Source organism: Ochotona curzoniae, unplaced genomic scaffold (genome assembly GCF_017591425.1).
Source record: "Ochotona curzoniae isolate NIBS_2020 unplaced genomic scaffold, NIBS_Ocur_1.0 contig_4487, whole genome shotgun sequence".
Classification (NCBI taxonomy): Eukaryota; Metazoa; Chordata; class Mammalia; order Lagomorpha; family Ochotonidae; genus Ochotona; species Ochotona curzoniae.
The window spans coordinates 1-20,767 of NW_024466301.1; the positions used below are offsets into that span (position 1 = coordinate 1).

Sequence of the window (20,767 nt, forward strand, 5' to 3'; positions counted from 1 at the left end):
ACAGGAGGTGGAGAGTAGTGAGCCAGGAGCTGTGGCTATGGAGACTATGGTGGAAATCTAACAGAAGAACCCAGACCTGGAACTTGGCTGGAGAGAGTGGTAAAACTGACTGCAAACAAAGAGCTGTGTACCAATGCAATAAGTATTGCTGGTAGATGTTGTGGCCCTGTCCACCCAACACCATATTCTTATGTGCATCAGCGGGTGATACAGCCTCAATCTGTTTGGCTTGTTCCCAATCCTTGTACCCATGAATGTGAGAGAGTTCCATGGTCATGCCTAGCTCAGCCCTTCACTAGCTCCAGTTCTTGAGCAAACCAGTGGATGTTGAAGCTCCACAGGGGTAAGCCCACATATCCCCCATAGAATCTGCCTCCAGACCTGGTGCTCTCACATGCTGGTTAGTGTCATGGCCCAGCCTAACATTACCTGTCCCCTGTTCTGACAATCCCTGGGGAGTACTGTGATCTAGTCATACCAGGTAGGCTCCCAGCCTTAACTTTACTGTGTGCCAGTGGGTGGGGTTGTTGGTGGTCAATGCTAACTAGCCCAGCCCAGGTCTCCTGGGTGGCATATACATCAGTGTGACTCAGTATGGTCCTCCAGCTTCCATCCTCAAAACTACTGGGTCTCAGCTCCTTTGCTTACCTGCAAGTACATTGGCCTTGTCAATGGAAACCTTTCAGAATTCACTCACCTGCAACATACTCCCTCAGTGGCCTTATCTCCCACACATCCCCTTCTGCCCTTCACTGAGCAATCCATAGTTCCTGTGCCCAGTAGTGCATGGGTTCCCAAGTCCAGTCTTCTGAATCCCAATCTTCCAGTAGGGTGGTATGCTGGCCTGGAGCTCTGGCTACTTACTCACATCCCAGGCTCCTGGCACATGTGCTGACCCGGGAAATTACTCCCTCTTCCACAAAAATATCTAAGCCCATTCAAAGTTCTCCAAGCAGGATCCACCAGCACACCATGCCTGCATGCTAACCTAGGGCCCTTCCCCACCGCCTCTTCATCCTGCCTGGGATGCAGCATGTGAGGGAAATCAGCAGGCTCACTCCATCTGCCTGGGAGCTAGCCTCCAGGTCCTCACATACCCCAACTGACCCATTCCCCTTGGTCCTCTGCAGAGCTGCACTCCCACGCTCAACAAGCCCGCCATTCATAGAAGCTTTGCTGCCATAATCAAAATGGTGCCCAATGTGCCACTCAGAATTATAGGGATTTGGGCAGCAAACAGCACTCCCTCTCCCATTGCTTCTGCAGGGTCTCCACTGTTCTGTTTTAGTTCATGATTTGATTAAAAAAAAAATCAGTGGAACCTGTGAATCCATGACTTGACTCACCTCCTGAATCCCAGGTGGTCTCCTTTTCTCACAGTTGTGTCTATGGCACTCCTATCACCATTGGGGTATCTGCTGCAGCACCTCAACACGATTACTGCCACTTCCCCAGGTCAATGGATCAACAAGTGTCTCTGCTGATGGCCTGTCCACTTCTATTAGCCAGCATCTCACCCTCTCTGTGTTTCCTTTGCTAACGCTTCTCTGTCAGTTTTAACATGTCCTCACCTGATTCTGATACCTTGCCTCCTCAGGTGATGTACATTGAATGGGAGATTTGTTTTAAAGGTGTATTTGAAGGGTGTGACAGCAAAGATGCACCAAAGTGAGGTCAGTTCACCAAACAAAGAGTCTTATTTAGAGAGGCATAAGTACTCCATAAGTACTGAATGTCTGCATTGATGATTGACTGAGTGAATCACAGAACACACTTCCAACCTTTGCAGCAAAACTGAATTTGGAAGATTCCAAAGCTTCATGTCTGTTCATTGAACTCCAAGTAGAAAAAATAATCTCCACATCAATGTTTATTTTTGTAAAGATTCAAATGATAAGTTAACTGAGAAAAAGGAGCTCCCTGGGTCTTGAACTCACTCCCACAGAAGAAAGCTGATGAGTGGGTTCATGTTGTGTTAGGAAGGAGCTCCAGCATCCTCCCAAACCAGAGCCTTGGGAAGTGACTGATCACTGGGCTAGAGAGAGAGACATAGAGGGACAGAGAGCTACAAAAGGTGACATCGGTTTGAGGCTTCCTGTGTCCCCTAACAGATGAACATATCAATGGCTGAAAACTTCTTGAGTCAAATCACTGTCCCAGGTCTCTAGTGCAGCATTTCCTACCACAGGGAGGGCTACAGATTTTACAGATGATGGTATTGTAAGCTTTCTGTTGTGTGGAGATGGAGAGGAACAGTGTAGGAGAGAATGCAGAATGGATGGGGAACCCAGGCGAACAGCGGGTCTTCTAGATGTCCTTGAAGGCCTTCACGCTCTCAGAGACAAACTGTTGGAAGCTTCTGACTTTGGGGTTTAGTCGGTAGGTGAGCTCGACATCGCGTTCTGGGTTCTTCTGCCAGTAACGACACATGTTGGCTATCCCCTTCGCTTGAGGGATGTTCAGCTTCTCGTAAGCTTCTGGAGTGATCTGTTCAGAGCAAACAGCAAGGGAATGTTAGAATCCACATTCAAAACAATTCTGAAAAGATATTCCTTTACTTTGATAATGACACAAGTCCACAGCTGTCACACCTAACTCCAAAATGCAAAGTCCTGTCCTCAGAAGCCGTGGGGCAGCAAACTGACTTCTCCAGTCACATCTGATGTCAATCTGAGCCATATGAAGCTATTTTTGGTCTTCATTGATCTCATTTATAGGAACCAGTCACATCCTTGATGACAGATTCTTGCTCTAGGCGCTGCTGGTGATGTCATGTCATATATGTGGAATCTGTACCTAGTGAGAAACTTTCAGGATTCAAGAAGCAACGTTGCTTCCAGCTTCAGGTGTTTGAGATAAGGTACCCTGGAGTTTCACCTTTTTTTGGTCAAGAGCATCTCTGCATTCCCTCTTGGGGTTGTAGTGTTGAAAACAAAAAGGAGTTAACATGGTTCGTTGCTAATTGCTATAATTTTCACTTTTCTAACTTCTGCTTTGATTGCTTGGCTATTAAACTATGTGAGCCTGTATGGTCTCTCAGGCTTAGCTGTCTACACGACCTTCAGCACAGGTAGTTCTCAGTTCCCAGGAATCAAGGTCTGAGTTTGGTTATCCCACAGGTGGCTTCAAGGTCTAAGGTTGGTTGTCTTGACTACTAGACCAGAGAAGAGCCAGGCACAGGCTGTCTAGCCACAACAAGCTTTTATAAACTGCTCCTATGAAAACCCTCTGAATGTTCTGTTCAGGGCCTGACTTTGTTAATGGCTGGCGCCTTACATCTCCCTGTAATAAAATTTGTGCTAAGTGTAATGTTCTGTTTTTGTGGTTGGTTGTGGATGCAACAGCATGCCCCTGGCAACATTCTGGGATGTTGTGCTGTCCTGACCCTCCATGCAGTGCACACACCACATACCCCAACTATGGCCTGCTCCCTCCTCTTCAGCAGAGTGATGCCTCACACATCCTCACTAGCCTTCTTGTCTCTGTTGTCTCAGGCTTCTCTCAGATAGGTCAACGAACACTCCCTAACCTGTCTTGTCACTGTCCATCATATCTACCACTGAATCCCTTCAGACACTAACTACATCACTAACTTTCCCTCAAGTAATCAAAAACTACTTTGATCTGATCCTATATCATCTCCTTATCCCTCAGCGATATTCTGGCCTTAGAAACATGGTCCTAACAAAGGTGTGAGAGTGGAGACAGGTATTCCTACCAGGGCCTAAGACACCTGCATCACACGTGACATGACCTGGATTCAGTTTCTGTCTCTGCCTCCTGGTCCAGCTTCCTGTCAGCGTGGGCCCTGGCCTGAGGGAGCTGTGCTGGCCCATGTACCTGGACTCCCACCGTTGACTCGGGCGACCTTTGAGTTCCAGGCTGGAGTCTGGCTCAGTGCCAACAGTTGGAACAATTGAGGATTGAACCAGGAGATGGGAGCTCCTGCTTTCTCTCCATCTTGCTGTCCCTCCTTCTCTCTCCTTCTTCATCCATCCCTCTTTTTCTCTCTCAACTTCCTTTACTCTCAACGTAGAAAATGAATTTTAATGTGACAGACACAAACAACTTATGTAAAATGATGCTTGTCACATGCCATTTAGAATAGTGAAAAATGAAGAAGCTACATATCGATCAATAGGGGAATGGCAAACTGTGGTACCTAGTCCTTAAGAATATTATACATTTATTAAAATGAATGTATTTTATCTTTTCTATATTGCTTCAGATATTTTATAACAGAAACTTGAAGTGCAAGAATGGTGGTCCATGTTAAGAAAATCAAATGAAATTATTGTTTCTGAAGAAATGTACAAACCAGAAAAAAATGTACAATCAATATAACATTAAATTATAGGGTCATATATGAAATGGAACATGTAGTGTTAACATGAAATATTTCTATGTATGTATTTATAGTGGGAAAATCATGGCATCTCTATCCTTGTATGAAATTGAGCAGGGTGGAATTTGTTTTTGCCTTTCCTTATTGTCAACACTAAGCATTTGTGCTTTTGGCAGATAACAAGTTAGAAGCTTAGTGAGTTTGTCAATAGAAGGTTCTGTGGGGGAAACATGGAGGATGAGTTTGAGGGTCTGTAGGTCACTTTGGTAGCTCTGATAACTCGTATATCTCAGGAAAGCAGGGAATTCCTGGGCTGCACATTTTCAGCACAGAGAACGCGTGCTGTTGAGTCTCACTGTGAGAGCCATGCTCTGCCAGGGTCAGACACATCCTCTCAGCTAAAGCAGAGTTCCTGATGATGGCCTTGTGTTCTGGCCCTGCCTTCCCTGAGGCAGAAATGGAGGCCCAGGGAGGTGGAGGATCTCAGACTGCGAGTCACAGAGCGCCACCTTGTGGCAGGCTGCGTCCTCCCACATTAGCATAGCAACTAAGCCTTTTCCCATTGGAGAAGGGGAGTGGTATCTTCAAGTCAACTTCCTTCCTAAGACCAGCATGAACCATTCTGTGCACCCTTAAGACAAAAGAATAAAGCTCCATGCTAGGGCTTCAGCCACATCAATCAAGACAGACAGACTTGTGGAATTGGAATCCTCTTCAAGTTTGTTCTAAGAGGCTATGCCCAACCCTGTGTGACCTCAACCAAAATCCTATAAGAGCTTATAAGTTGACAAGAATGTTAGCACACAGGGTTCTCTGTGATCCTGTGATGTTTCCTAAGAACTCACCTTTGAATCTCGGATATCTTTCCCCAAACCCTTGGATAAAATCTCAGCATATTGCTGCATTGTTAGTGCTTCTGCACCGAGGTTCATGGCCTTGCCGATGAACTCCTCTGGGGAATTAAAGATGTTAGAGACGATGACTCCAATGTCAGCAACGGAGATGCCAGGCAGTGGTTTATCCCCCATGGGCAGCGCTAGTTTGAAAAAATAAAAAAAAGCGAGTTTAAAACTGTTTACCATGTTACCTCCCCAAGCCTGAAAGTATTCAACCAACTCCGCATAGAGTGGGAGGCAGCCATGGGAATATGAATGTATGTAAGAAGGATTTGCAGAACACCCCATGGCCTCTGGTATTGGCTACAAAGAACAGCCCTTGGCTACAGAACTGCTGAGTGCACAGTAGGGCTTATTTTACATTCTGCTTAACGTGTCCGGCTTCTTACTCAGCATCCTTACCAAGATGTTTCATAGGCGTCTGAACCTCCAGCATTCCATGCATAACTCCTACAACCTTGATAAGCAACTCTCCCTGTAAGCCTCTCCATCTCGGGAACTAGCGGCTCTTTGCAGTTTTTCAAATCAACAATTTTACAGTTAACCTCCAAATGTACTAATACATTTCTCGTGGAATCCTATTCACCTTATGTCTTGAACATGAACACTTCGCACCATGTCACCGCTACCACAAAGGTCTGCACCACAAGCATCCTTGGCTTGGATGAGAACAAAGTCATCTCCCAGTGTTTCCCAGGGCTCAACTGCTACCTAGAGCAACAAGCTTCGTGTCAAAGCAGCGCCACCTCGATGTTCTGATTCTGAACAGGAGACCCAGCACAGGAGGAGAAAACATTCCTTTGTGTTGCCCAAGAAAGTCAAGTAGAACGGCCAGAAGTCCCTAGAGGTCATTTTATCCAGAGTTAACTAAAACTGACTCCTGGCTGACAACTTGCACAAGTCAACGTGTGAATGCCTGAACATGCAACCCTCTGTAGTTTGGGTCTTTATGAAGTTCTCCACTTTTTAAGTGAAACCACCTGTGAGAGGGTACCTGAGTAATCTACTAATCTCCTTAGTGCTTCCCACAGAGCTGAGCCCATAAGAGCCACTTGAATATTGTGTGCATGAAGGGGAAGAGGGAGAGAAGAAGGAAGAAGAGAGTTGGGAGGGAGAGCAGCAGGTGTCTGGTTGACTTTCCTTGCAACCTCCCACTTACCCAAGGTGTAGTAATCTCCATCAGAGGCTTTGGCAGGTTTCAAACCACCATGAAAATTCTCAAAGTAAGATGGCACGCGGACGCTGGTCATGGGGACTCCAATGGACCTGAAGTATTCCTCCATTATTCCTTTGCCATCAAAGTGGGGCACGGTCAATTTTCCCCCGGATAGCTTATGGATGTACTCCAGGCTGCTGAACACCACATGCTTCAGACCAAGGCGCTTGGCCACATCTGCCATCAGCTTCCCCTGGGAGAACAAAGAGAAACCTTTGTGTGAAATCTGCTTTGCATACAAACCATAAGGTCAATAATGGGCCCTGCTTCCTCCCTTTCTCATTATCTGAATCCACATGCAGAGTAGGCATATCTGACTTTAAAATATATCAGGTTATATTCTGAGAGGCCACAAATCCCACCTCCAACATCCCCTACAATGTTTATAATTAAATCGGAGGAATATCTCAGGTCTTGAATTTTGGATGTGTGCCACATAGCGTTATTCTCACAATGAAATGTGCTTTAAGGAATTATCTAACATATACATATTTTGGAACTAGCAGAGTTTTGCTGTGGAAGAGGTTCCAATTTTTGCCCAGACTGAGGGCTTGTCCCATTCAGTTAGCGCAGAGGTACTAGAGATAGTATCAGGAAAGGGTGCTGCGGAATTAATTTTGTTGCTATGATGAAATACCTGAAAGTAGAGAACTTTACAAAGAGGTTTAGTGAGCTCCTACTCCTGGATGCTCTAAAGCCTGCATCTAGTGACACCCTCCTGCTGGCAGGGATCCAGGGTGCAGTCACACATTACCCAGCAACACACTGGGAGCACATGGGGTTCTCTGGGGTCTTTCCTTCTGACAAAGCACCAGGAGCCAACAGAGGCTCCATCCTCATGCCTTCCCTAACCCTCCTCAACTTCCAAAGCCCAGCTACCATCACCAGAGCTAGGCTAAGCTTCCACCATCTTCACATTTCACAATGAGGATGATCTTGAGCACCTGCACACCTAGGGAACACATTCCAGGCACAGCAGGCTCGAAGGGGCAGGAGGACACAAACAGCTGCTCACCTGACGCACTTCCCTCTCTTGGTCGAGATATTCCCAAAAGTTGGTCACCAGGAAGGCTCCATAGACACCTTTTAAAGCTGCCACTAAAGATGCTTCATCATCCAGATCACATTTCACCACCTCAGCACCAAGATCCTTGAGCGCCAGGGCACTGGGTTTAGTCACGTCTCTGGTCAATGCCCTCACTGCAAAATGTTTGGCATCCAAAAGTGCCCTGACCACAGGGCCCCCCTGAGCACCTGCAGGTGAGGGAGGAAAGAAACATAGGGATTATCAGGAGGAATATTTACTAGGGGACTTTGCACAAAGGCCCCTGATTCAGAACAGACCTAGAGTGGCATCTCCTTCAGGAGGTGCTTCCTGGTTCTTTAGGAAGCCCACGGCATTCACACTGGCTTCTTAAAGCCTCTTCAGATGTACTGTAGCTGAATGCTATGTGTTGAGTTCCCTTGTCACACACAGATGTGTTAACTCTGATAACTGATGTTATAAGTTATCTGTTGATGATTTAAAGGCAAAGACTTCATGCAATTATTGTGTCTAAGAGTTGAGTCTCTTACAAAGCATTTAAGTAATGCAATTGGACTAACGAGCCATTACAGGGTGGTTATCATGAGACCATTGGCTTTTTGAGTTCCAGTTTGGCCTAGCTGGCCTCGTTTGGCTTGATGCCTCATGATGTGATTGTGCCTGTGCATTCCCTGTGTGCAGATCTCAGCAGGTGCAAGTTCTAGCACCACCTGACACTGGTTTCTAATTCCGAAGTGTAAATTGAAAGGAATCTCGTATGCTCCCAAGAAAAAAGCATTTTCAAAATTGGTCAATGTTATAGCAGAAATAGCTTCACAATATAATCAAGAATTGTTCTAGAATTAAGTGAAAAGCATAAAGAAATACAAAGTAGGTGAGAAAATAATGAGGAGGGCAAGGGGTATTCCATTGCATGTAGAAATGATCAAAGAAGACGATAATTTCTGAGCTTTCTGATTGGGGGGTCACTGAGTGCTTGACACAGTGAGAAATAAATTAAGCCCTACATCTTATCTCTTCCAATTTCAAAACACTGAGGATGACACAGGATGCTAACTCCTGGAGGAGACATGTGATATGGGGTGTGGATTTGGACTAAGAGTTTAGATTCCATTAGGACATCCATGTCTCACATTGGAGTACCCGATTCAAGGCCCAGCTCTGGCTCCTGACCCCAGCTTCCTTGCTAGTGAGCACATGCATTCCCCTGAGGCCAAATGTCCTCTTCTCATAGAAACCAGCCTGAATGGATTAGTATCCTCCCTAATGGTGTCATTTAACCTCATCACCTCTTCAAAGACTGTCTCCAAAATGATTCCCATGTTGAAGCACTGAGAGCAATGATTTCACCAGAGGAATTTTAGTGGAGGTAGCGTGATCAAGACTATTGTAATTATTTCCTTGAACTTCTGCCCTTGCAAAGTAAGGAACTGGGTAAAAACAGAAACTGTTCATACTGTATTTCCCAATCATGGACTCAGACTACTACCTGGCATGGTAGAGGTTCTCAATGCCTCCTGTCAGCTGAATGAATGGATGAGTGAATGAATGGAGTAGAATCACTGAAATCTATGTCCACTTAGCTCTGCGCTTTGGAGATGTGCAGCCCTTTAGGTCTAACATGAGATAAAAACGCAAATAGCAAACACCAGGAACAAAGAGTAAGAGTCACTGGACTATGAGGTCATCAAGGCCTGCAGGTGCAGTGTAATCTAAGGACACTGTAGGAAGAGCACATGCTACAGAACAGATCCTCCTTCGCGTGCATTGCTATGAATACCAAGATGGATTTCTCCCAAGACCGTGACTCATCTACTCCTTAAAAACAATAAAGTCAAATGAAACGTCAACTGTTTGCCATCCTGCAGCGATGTATTTGGTGCACAGAGCCTGAAATTAACACGCATGAACTCTGACTGATGGTCAATAGCCAAAGTTTATTAGTGGCATATCAGACTTTTACAGATCAAGGGTCACATAGGATAAGGGAGGAGGCATTGAGCTTATGTACGAGACCCAGCAATTGTTTCCATACCCTTGTTTGGAACTTTTTTGTTTTGTATATCCCACCAAGTGTTCTCATTCACATGCTACTCAGTTGTTCTCATACAAGCGATATCCAATTAGTCACACAAAAGGTATCCATCCAGTTGTTCTCATACAAATGTTATCCTATCAGTTGTAATCCTGTGCTTGCTGACCTTCTAGGGTCACAATGTCCTTCTACATTCAAAAGTTCTGAAAGTGAAGTAGTGAACACAAATGCATATAACCTAGTACTGGATCAAGTGTTTGGTTTAGTGGTGAATATGCTGAGTGGGATGCCTGCATACCACATCAGAGCGCCTAGGTTTGAGTGTTGCTCTGTATCTGAACACAGCTTCCTGCTCACACACATCCTGGGAGGCAGTGATCAATGGTGGTCCAAGTACTTGGGTTCCTGCCACCCATAAGGGAGACCTGTATGGAATTCCCACCTCTTTTTTAAAAATTATTTTTATGGGAAAATCAGTTATACAGAGAGGAGGAGAGACAGAAAGGAAGATCTTTCATCTGCTCATTCACTTCCCAAGTGACTGCAACAGCTGGAGCCAAACTGATCCAAAGCCAGGAGCCTGGAGATTCTTCCAGGTCTCCCATGTGGGTGCAGGATCCCAAGGCTTTGGGCCATCCTCCACTGCTTTTCCAGGAACAAGCAGGAAGCTGGATGGGAAGTGGCGTGGCCAGGATATGAACCAGCGCCTATGCTGGGTCCCAGCGTGTGCAAGACAAACACTTTGGCCACTAGGCTATTGTGCTGGGTCAGAATTCGTAGCTCTTAATTTCGGTCGGAAGAGCACTGGCTGTTGTAGGTTACTGGGGAATGAACAAACAGGTAGGAAATCTCTCTCTGTTTCTCTGACTTGCAAATTATAAGAGAACTATATATATATGCATATATAGTTAAATCAGTATAGTTAAATATATATTAAATCAATATATAATATATCACACACTAATTAATGTGTTGTATTACTATATTATGTATTGTGTATTGATGTAATATAGTTATTTATTATATTAGACATTATTATATAAAAATCTATCTATCTATATACTTATTTAGCAGATCTAATAGATCTAGGAAGTAAAGGGAAGGCCATAACTGATCAGTGTATAACAGTCCTGAAGATACTTTGGGAAGAAGAAAGTTCAAATTGGAAAAAATAATAGAATACATAATAACAGAGTGAACAGTAGATATTATCTGTAATGCCTTCATCCTTTACTGGCAGTGGTTCGAGTCATGACTTTCCTACATCTGATCCAGGTCACTGCTAAATTTCCTGGGAAAGCAGCAAAAATATTGCCCAAATCCTTGGGTCCCTCTGCTTCTGTAGGAGACCTGGAAGGTGCTCCTGGTTCCTGTGCTTGGACTGGTTCAGCTTGAGCTGTTGCAGCCATTAATGAGTGAACCAGCAGAGGAAATCCTTCCTCTGTCTCACCTTGTCTCTCTGTAAATCTGTCTTTCAAATTAAAAAAAAAATTGAGCACATAAGACTGCTTGGAATACGGTCTTTCCAGAACTTAAGAAAACCAGCTGAATCAATTCATCCCCTGTTAGAGAGAGATGTGGCGTTGACACTGAGATAATTTCTGAGAAATACAGTCAAATCACCCTGCCCCTCACGGCGCCAATGACTCAAGCACTCAGGATGTTTCCTAATCCCCATACAAAGCGTTTTCTTCAAGCCATACTCTCAAGCTCTGAGGATAAAAACAGTAAGACAGGAGGAACAGCAGAGTGGGCATGCACTTGAAAAGATTTTCCTACCTGTTGCTCCAAACACAGCAATCACTTTCTTGCTGGCCATGTTTCTGGACCAAGAAGAGCTTTCCTCAGTAGAACAACATCAGCAGCAATACAGCTTTGCTTCTTGCGTGAGAATTATAAAGAGCCTCTGATAGCCACACCCTGGATATTGCCCTTGTGATAAAATTGCCTTGTAGCTGCCAGCTGGAGTAGTCATTGTGACTCTGCAGTTTTCTAAATGATACTTTGTCCTTTCATTGATTCCACATGATGTCTCAACAGGGTAATCATGAGTTTGCAGCACTGGCATCCCAAAGGGGTAACAGTTCTACTCTCTGCTGCTCCACTTCCCATCCTCAGAAATCAGCAGAGGATGCCTCTTGTCCTTAGGCTCCCAACCCACAAGGGAGACCTGGAAGACCCTCCAGGTTCCTGGCTTCAGTTCAGCTCAGTCCAGGCTTAGCCACAATCTGGGGAGTAAATCACCAGATGAAAGATCTCTAACTATCCACTTTCCCTTCTCTCATTAGATATGCTTTTCAAACAAAAAATAAACATTTTAAAAGAAAAAAGAAAACCCATATTGAGTGCCTTTTGTATGCAAGAATTTGAATTTGAGGAAGTATCATCCAGGATTTTCATAACCAGATTTAAACCAGAAAATAAAATTTTTAAAGGTTTATTTTTTGATGCTGTTTACATAATTGAGAAGGATGCATGCCTATGTGGAGCACTGATTAGGATTGGAAGGGTTGAGGATTAAGGGAAAGTGGATGAGACCATCATTTGCAAATTATCTTTTTCCTGTTCTGGGTGGAAGTGGGAAGAGAAGAGGAGAGATCATACCCAGTATCCGGCGATGAGAGATGACCACCTAATGTCATCCCAGGGTCCCTGATGTGGAGAAGTCTCTGAGGGTACAACTGGTTTTGACAGTTCTGAAATTCTTTTGCTCTCACCAATCGAAGAATCAGAAAACCCTTCCAGAGTCCATTGGTGGGCATAGTTTACCTTAGAGTCTCCATTTGCCCAGATAATTGCTGTCAATGCTTGGCTGGGGTAGTTGTCCAATTTGTTCTGCTCTCTGTCTCTGCTATGCTAACAGATGTCTTCTGCAGACCCCAAAACACTGCCACATCCTCCATCTGCTTTTGGCATGCCATCCAGTGTTCCATGTTAGCCCCTGAGGAGTCCCAATTCTGACATATGCACTTCATGGTCAGACAAATGTGATTCTCTCCATGGCTGAAGTTCTAATTTCAGCTGTTCAGTCTGGGAGGTCTCCAAAGAAATCCTGTCTGACATGATCTCAGACCTGACTCCTATGTGTGCTTGCCAGTTTGGAATTTGGCTCTGTCTGTCACCCACATCAGTCTATGTACACACACCAGTGCTTGCAATTGTTGGCTCCATCCTGTCTCTAACCCCATCTCTTATGCAAACCAATGGTTGCTGTGGCCCAGCCCAACCCTGCCCACTACACACTCAGTCTTCACATACACCAGCAGGAATTACAGCCTAGTCAGAGTGTCTCCTAATAACCCTCACTAGTCCTGCCCCAGCCCTGGTTCCTGTGTTAGCTGCTATATGCAGCAGACTGCTCCAGTCTGTCGCACATCCCATTCAGCTCTTGTATACATCAAGGGGTGTCGAAGCCTAGCTCAGCTCAGCTGACCCCACTATCCAGCCCACACTCATGCCAGTAGTCTACCTAGCTAGGTCTACGCCTAGCCTTGGTTCTCATGCTCACTGGTGTTAGTTGCAGCCCAACAGAGAGGTAGCCACAGTCTCACTACTGGGCCCACTCCCAGCCCTGGATCCAGCACCATGCAGTGGCTTTGCAGTCTAGCTTGACAAGGTAGACCCCAGTCACAGTACTTGCCAGCTGATGCTGTGGCAAAGGCCAACCAGCCTGCACTTACTCGTACATGCACCAGTCGATACAGTTGCTTAGCCCAGTTTGGCTCTCCTGTTAACCTAGTACAGATGCAGGCCAACAGGGGTTGTAGTCCTGCTCAGCTTGGTTTGCCCCAGGTCACCCATTCTAGGATGCCCATCTCACCTCAACATTTGCGAGCACAGGGACCAGTGCAGGAAATGGGCCTGGTGGCGGTTATTGGGAGTCGTTCCGACTGCCTGCAGCTCCCACTGGTTTGCGTGAGGGCTGAATATGTGGTGGGCAGGATTGGGCTGGGTTCCAACATGCATTGGTTTGGATGGAAGACAGGGCTAGAGACAGAACTAACACAGAAATTGCAATTCCCAATGTTGCGTAGGCTGATTTGGGTGACAGACTGTGCCAGACCATTTATTGGCAAACACACACACAAGAATATCCTGTTTGCTACTAGGTAGGACACAAAGATTAGTTATTCCTCACTAAGGTATTGAAGATTTCTCTTTATATCCCTCCTAAAACTGTTCTGTGCCCTAATCGTTAACATATGCCTTATTAGAGTTATAAGCCTGTTTGAACTATCCTAAAATTCCCCAAGTTCAGTAAAAATCATGCTCCAATACTATGAGCTGCTAAATATAAAAATGAAAATAGACACGAGACAGCTGAATAATACCCTATAACCATTTTAAGGGGTATAGCAGCTGGTTGTGTATAAACTAAAATTGCAATGTCAATGAAGTAGTCACAGGATGTGGTTAAGAACTTGCATTCTCTAACATATTGGTCACTCGATACCATGCCAATTAACTCTATAATGTTGTTTAAAAAAAGATAAGCTTATTTTGAGTACAAAATTTGAATTCACACATATGGAGATACTCACAAGGTTTATACAAAATATATATCACTAATACACTAATGGATACATTAGTACACTTTTGGATTTCAAAAGATTTCTGAGCAAGGGTAAGCTTATTTTTTAATTGCAATTTCCCAAGAACATTTCTAAATTCTATTGCCTATCATGTCTTTGTTTTGGGAACATTCAAACTCCTCCGCATTGCTATTTTGAAATAATCTCTTTTCAGTGGCTTTGTTTCCATCTTTATTTACTAGAGGAAATTCGAGTATAGTGTTACTGGGTTAAAGAATGAATGTATTTTAATTACGTACACATATGCAAAAATATTGAATGTTTTCCATGGAATACATATTTTAGTTCAAGTTAAATTTTCTGCACATTTTTTTTGAAAAGCAGATAAATAGACAGCTTTTCTGATTGCTAGTTCATTCTCCAAGTGCCCACCATGTCCTTAGGCTGGAGACAAAGCTATTAGCCAGGAACTGAGTCCACTTCTGTGCAGAGACCTGGACAGACAGAAACTGAGTTCGCTTCTGTGCAGAGACCAGTGCTGAGACCCAGACAGAGACCCAAGTGTCTAAGTTATTACTTGCCACCCTCCAGTGTGCATGTTAGCAGGAAGGTGGAGTTGAGAGCAGTCAGAATTCGAACCCTGACATCCCAGTGTGGGCTGTGAGCATTGCAACCTGCATCTTGACTTACCAGGTCAGGTACTCACCCTAAACTGTTAGTTGAAAATCAATTTTTAATTTACAAAAGAAATCGCCAGACAATACAGAAATTTCACACATCTAGTTTTCCAACCATTAACATATTAATAAATATGTTGTTAAAATTAGTGAACCAATGCGAGGTCTTCAAAAAGTTCATGGAAACTGTGTAATGTTTATCTTTTCTATACAGTTTTTCCACACTTTGTAAAGTACCTTTGTTTATTAACATAATTTTATCTCTATATAAAATATATAGCATATAGATTATACAACACTATGCAAATAAGCAATACATTATTATTAAGATTTCAAAAAAAAAATAAAAGAATATCCTGTTTGGGATTACCTCAGATGAGGTTTCCTTGAGGATCCTCCCAACTGAATTGCTGGATTCAGAACCCCAACCATGGAGAGAACCGCAGGCTCTGTGATCTGACCATGGAATGCATGTGTCAGAGCTGGGCCTCCTCAGTGGAAAAGACAAAGCAGTAGACAGCATATCCAGAGGATGTGACAGTACACTGGAGTTTGCAGAGGACACCTGCTACCATAGCAGAGGACAGCAGACAGAACAAATTAACTATCTGCACCAAGCATTGGCAGTGAATACCTGGCAAATGGAGACTCTAAGGTGAACTATGTCAGCCAATGGATTCTGGAGAGATTTCTTCGTGATTGGTATGGTAAGATTGGCAGCAATTCAGAACTGTTGAACTACCGAAACCACCTGGGCAGGACCCTCAATGCATGCCCCTAATTGGGGACCCTGGGATGATTGGGATGCTGGGTGTGGCTTCTCCTCTTATCTTTCCCTTTTCCCCAGATACAGAAATGAAAAAAAAAAAAAAAACCCAGTGGAAACAATGGTCTCACCAACTTCCCTCTAGTCTTTGACCTTTTGCACCCTAATCATCAAAAATAAAATAAAACAATAATAAAAAAAAGAATTTGCCAGTAGGTGTTGAGCCAAGCCCAGCCCAGTAAGACCCCAGTCCCAGCCCTTACATGAACTGGCTAGTGTTGTGACACAATCTAGCCTTTCTTGAATAGCAACCTGATTCTCAGATATGCCTGTGGGTGTTATGGACTGGTCAAACCTGGTACATACCCAGACCTGACCCACATGAATGCCAGTAGGTACTGTAGCTTGGTCTGCTCTGGGCTGCTCACAGCTTTGGTTTTTGTGCTCACCTGCATGGACTGCATCCTGACAGAGGAGTTCCCCAAGTTCCTCTATGAGGTGTCCTCCCAGTGGCTGATCTCACACACACTGGTAGGTACTTGCCCCAGCCTGACATGGCTAACTTCCTGTCCTGGCAAGAACAGCGGCTGGCACAATGGGTCCACACCCATTTTGGCTCATAATATTGATGCTACAGACCAGCCACACCTGGTCCATGCCTAGACACAGCTCTCGCATGATTCAGCGGGTGCCGAGGCTTACCCCAGCCTATCCTATACATACTCTGGCTCTTGTGAGCATCAGTAGGTGCCTAAGTCTAGTCCAGTCTGACATGCCCTAGACCCAGTCCGCACCTATACTGCAGGACACTGCAGTCATGTCAACCCAGATTGCTGCCCCTATTCTGGGTCTTGTGCTCACCAGCATGAACCACAATTTAGCTGGGGCATCCCCTTAATTCCCCTACCAGGCCTGTTCCCAGCCATAGATCTTGTGTATGCCAGTGGTTGCTCTGACTCAGCAAAAAATAGCCCTTTCCCATCTTTGCCTTTGCAATCAAATGCCATAAAATGGCCTGACCTGGCCATCACTCAATCCCAACTCTGGCTGATGGGTGTAGCTCTGCCCAGTCCGCCTACTTTTCTGGCTCATGCAGACTGGTGGGTGTAATATTCTAACCCAGCATGGCCCATGCTCCTTCCTGGCTCCTGCACATGCCAGTGTGCTAAGGTTTGCCCTGGCCTGCCTGGTCCATTCCATCTAGAATCAGCCCTCACCCTTGCAGATGGGTGGAATTGCCTTTCCTGGTCTGCCCAACACCAAGTCCTGAATCACATGCTCACTAGTGGGATTTACGGCACATCAAGGGAGTTTGCCAAGTTCCCCCACCAGGCCTATTCCCAGACCCAGATCTCACATGTGCCAGTGGGTACTAGGTCTTATTCATACCCCCACCCTGCCTTGGCCCAGCCTTTGTATGAGCTGGTGGATATTACAGCCCGATCCTCCATACACTCAATTTTTGGGTGTGCCTACTGATACTGTATCCTCGAACTGCCTGCTCTCAACTCCAAAAGCCGTGAGTTTTGGAAGGTGACATGGTCATGCCTAATGGAGTCAGTCGCTACCCCAAACTCTTGAGAAAACAGGCAGATATTGCCATTCGACAGGGATGGACCCACGTATGCCCACAGAATCTGTCCCCACTCCTGGTTCTCTTGCTTGCTGGTTGGTGTCATGTCCCCTGTTCCGACACTCACTGCTGGGTGCTATGATATAGCCCTGACACGTAGACACCCCCGCCCCAGCCCTAGGTTTAATATGTGCCAGTAGGTGTTAGCCAGTGGTGGTTAATGCTAACTAGCCCAGTTCAGGTCTTCCACATGGGTGGGTGCATTGATCTGACCCACAAAGATCCTCTGGACTCTCCCCTTCAAATTGCTTCGTCTCAGCCTCCTCGTTTTCCTGCAAGTACAGTGGCTTTGTTGGTGGAAGCCTTCTAAAAGTCTTTCCTCACTTGCAACATACTCCCTCAGTGGTCCCTCCTCCTACACATTCCTTTACTCCCTTCCCTAAGAAATTCACAGTCCTTGTATCAGGGAGAACATGAGTTCTCAGCCCAGTCCTCACAAACCCAGTCTTCCAGTAGGGTGGTGTGTGGCGTAGAGTTCTGTCTGTCCACTAGGGACCCAAGTTCCTGGCATGTGTGCTGGCCTGGGACCTACCCTTCTGTCCATTCTTTATCCAAGACCATTGAAAGTCCTCCAAGCCCACTTTCCCAGCATACCATGCCAGCATGCCTACCTAGGGCTCTTCTCTCCCCTCTCCCAACCCCACCCAGAACCAAGCATGTAGGGAAATCTCCAGGTTCACACTGCTTGCCTGGAAGTAAAGTCCCAGGTTGCTGCATGGCCCTGCTGCTGCTATTCCCCAAGACCTCTGCAAACCCTCATCCTCAGACCCCCATGAGCCTGTTGCCCACTCAGCCCCAGAGGCTCACGTGCTAGCCTTCATACATCTTTTATCCTGGTCCTGGATTTTTCAGGTCTTGAAGAAAAATATTGAATGTGGCTTTGTACCTGTCCAGTTTGATGGATTTAAAACAGCATTGTTTTTGGACATGGTAAAGACACTTCTTAGACAATTGTTAGAATGTTTAAGGTCTGTGTGTATTGCAGGATCACCACAGTTGAAAGTTCCAGACACACTTCATACCTGCTATAGAAAGGAGGCATCTGGAGAGGTGATGCACATTGAGTTGTAGGTTTGTCTTAATGCTATATTTGATGGTTATACTGGTAAAGGATGTTATAGTCAGTCAGCCATGCAAAGGATCTTATTGTGTGAGGCATCGTTTGTCAGATTTTCTAGAACATTATACACAGGATATTAGCCGTGAAAATTCAGGCCATTAGCCATCTCCACGTATGAAGAAGTGATATCTGTATTTGTGCTAGAGAGGTAGGAGTTGACACTCAGCACTGGGTGTCCACCAGGTAGGTTCCTCTGCTGCCTGCAGTGACAATAACAGCTTTGGAGAGGAAGGCAACATGCAGTTGAGAAAATCAGAAATCAGACAGGTGTAAGATAAATATTGTGACAGGTGGGTGGTCAGAGAGACATCCCCTTCTCTAAGGAAGAGAGGCCAACCAGAAGGCTTGTTGCCTCAATCTTTTAGAACTGCTTGGGAAGTCCAATCTCAGGAATTGATATAAACAAACTTTGACATGTTGATGTTAAACAGCCAATTTTTGGTTATCAGGAAACAAGAGTGACCCAAGTACAGAAGTCAGTACATGACTGTCTTAAGCATACTATTTTTAAAGATTTAAAAATTTTATTTTTATTGTAAAGTCAGATATACAGAGGGCAGGAGAGACAGAGAGGAAAACCTTCCATCTGTTTATTCACTCCCCAAGTGGCTGCAACAGCTGCAGCTGTGCTGATCCAAAGCCAGGAGCGAGGAGTTTTTTCTGGATCTCCCACATAGATGCAGAGAGCTAGGACCTTGGGCTGCCCTCGACTGCTTTCCCAGGTCACAAACAGGGAGCTGGATGGTAAGCATGGCTGCCAGCACTAGAACCGACACCTATATTGGCTCCTGGCATATATGAGGCAAGGACTTTAGCTGCTAAGCTACCATTATGGGCCCTCTCAAGCATACTCTAAAATACACAATTCTGCAGCCTTGGACCTTGGCCCAACTGCCAGCCCTTGCCAACAGACCTTGACTTGATCGCTGATTTTGCCCATTCATGGAATATTGCCAAGAGTTTAGCCCTGGCCTCTGGCACCAGCACTCTGTGAACTGAAGTCTCCAGACACACAACGCCCTGACCTTCCTAATCAATTCCCATTGTTGTTTATTATAACCTGTTGTGGCACTGGCTTTTCCTGGCAAAAGCCCCCAGCATAATGAAGACGATGTATTCAATTATTAATGTGCAAGGTGACCACAAGTTGCAGAAAGAGTTGTTTTGGGATTCCCTGGACATCCTGAGAAAACCCAGGGAAATGAGGCAGAGGGGCTGTGGTCATCTGGTTGACATTTGCCTAAACAGAGCTCATGTCAGGCAGCTTGGGGACACCACCTTTCTGGACTGACACGTCACCTTAACTCTAGTAAAAGTAGAAAAATTGTGAGCCCATTAATCTTAGCCCATTCATTCAGAGTTCAGGCTGCCTCCCCAGCTGAGTCCTGTGCTCCTAAACAAAAAAGAACAGCCATGGGAAGTGTTGGCTGGAAAAGTCAATGACAGCCTGAAGTGGCCTGAATAAACGAGAGATGTGAACTAGAAGCATCGATTAGAAGCATGTTAGCAGAAAGAGAAAGGGAAGACCATAAGAAGGCATTTTTATAGTCTGGGCCTTTAGAAAGAATGAGCACAAATTATCCAGGCCTTCTGTGACCCAGTGCCATTTGCTGCATGAAGTCTTGTTAGTCTTCAGAGCAGTATGGCTTTGCCCTGACACCAGGTGCCTTTAGCTCATGCTGAAAAAGTAATACAGGGCCTGGTCCTTTCCATGCAGGAGTGAGTTGACACCTCAGGAACCATCCTTCAGGGATACATATCCACTGAACAGGATAGCATACTGGGCTAATTGAAATCAATGGGCTTGGACTGAGATTGAGTTAATGACTGGGCTGGCACCTTGGCATGGTAGGATAAGCTTCTGCCTGCATTGTCAGCATCCCATTAGTTACCAATTCATATCTTGGCTGCTCCACTACCAATCTAGCTCTCTGCTTACTGTCTCTGAAAGGTTTGAGCTCCTGTACTTATAGGTCTGGGGGTGTGCCAGCCTATGAGCCATTGAAAAGCTCACCATAGTGTGATTACTTACTCATCAGCCCCAATTTTCCTGTGCGCCAATTGCATTCCTCTTTATCCACAGTACCTGACACATATTAGTTGATGAAGGAATGTGTAGGTTAAAAGAGGAGGAAAAAGATTGATTGAGCACATAAGAAAAGATTAACAGGGGCCTGGCGCGGTGGCACAGTGGTTAAAGTCCTCGCCTTGCACGCCCAGGATCCCATATGGGCACAGTTCTAATCCCGGAGGCCCTGCTTCCCATCCAGCTCCCTGCCTGTGGCTTGGGAAAGCAGTCGAGGACGGCCCAAGGCTTTGGGACCCTGCACCCGCGTCAGAGACCCGGAAGAGGCTCCTGGCTTCGGATTGGCATAGCATCGGCCGTTGCGCTCACTTGGGGAGTGAGTCATTGGACGGAAGATCTTCCTCTCTGTCTCTCCTCTCTGTATATCCACCTTTCCAATAAAAATAATAAGAAAAATAAATCTTAAAAAAAAAGAA

The 20,767-nt window shown here is 45.3% G+C and overlaps 1 protein-coding gene across 1 annotated transcript; it reads right to left on the reverse strand.

Moving 5' to 3' along the window:
• Window positions 1–1,875: 1,875 nt before the first annotated feature.
• Window positions 1,876–11,407, reverse strand: LOC121160196 (nmrA-like family domain-containing protein 1). Its single transcript, XM_040985847.1, has 5 exons — window positions 11,317–11,407; window positions 7,473–7,711; window positions 6,401–6,650; window positions 5,191–5,381; window positions 1,876–2,487 (listed from the first exon to the last, which is right to left on the reverse strand). The coding sequence occupies exons 1-5, from the start codon at window positions 11,354–11,356 to the stop codon at window positions 2,308–2,310; spliced, it is 900 nt and encodes a 299-aa protein (XP_040841781.1). The 5' UTR covers window positions 11,357–11,407; the 3' UTR covers window positions 1,876–2,307.
• Between the last annotated feature and the right edge of the window lie 9,360 nt (window positions 11,408–20,767).

Excerpts from the sequence above, each read along its gene's own strand:
- LOC121160196 (XM_040985847.1), bottom strand. The coding sequence starts at position 11,356 with ATGGCCAGCAAGAAAGTGATTGCTGTGTTTGGAGCAACAG. Across the intron at positions 7,712-11,316 it reads TGCTGTGTTTGGAGCAACAG|GTGCTCAGGGGGGCCCTGTG; the intron begins GTAGGAAAATCT and ends CCTCACCTGCAG. Across the intron at positions 6,651-7,472 it reads AAGAGAGGGAAGTGCGTCAG|GGGAAGCTGATGGCAGATGT; the intron begins GTGAGCAGCTGT and ends TTGTTCTCCCAG.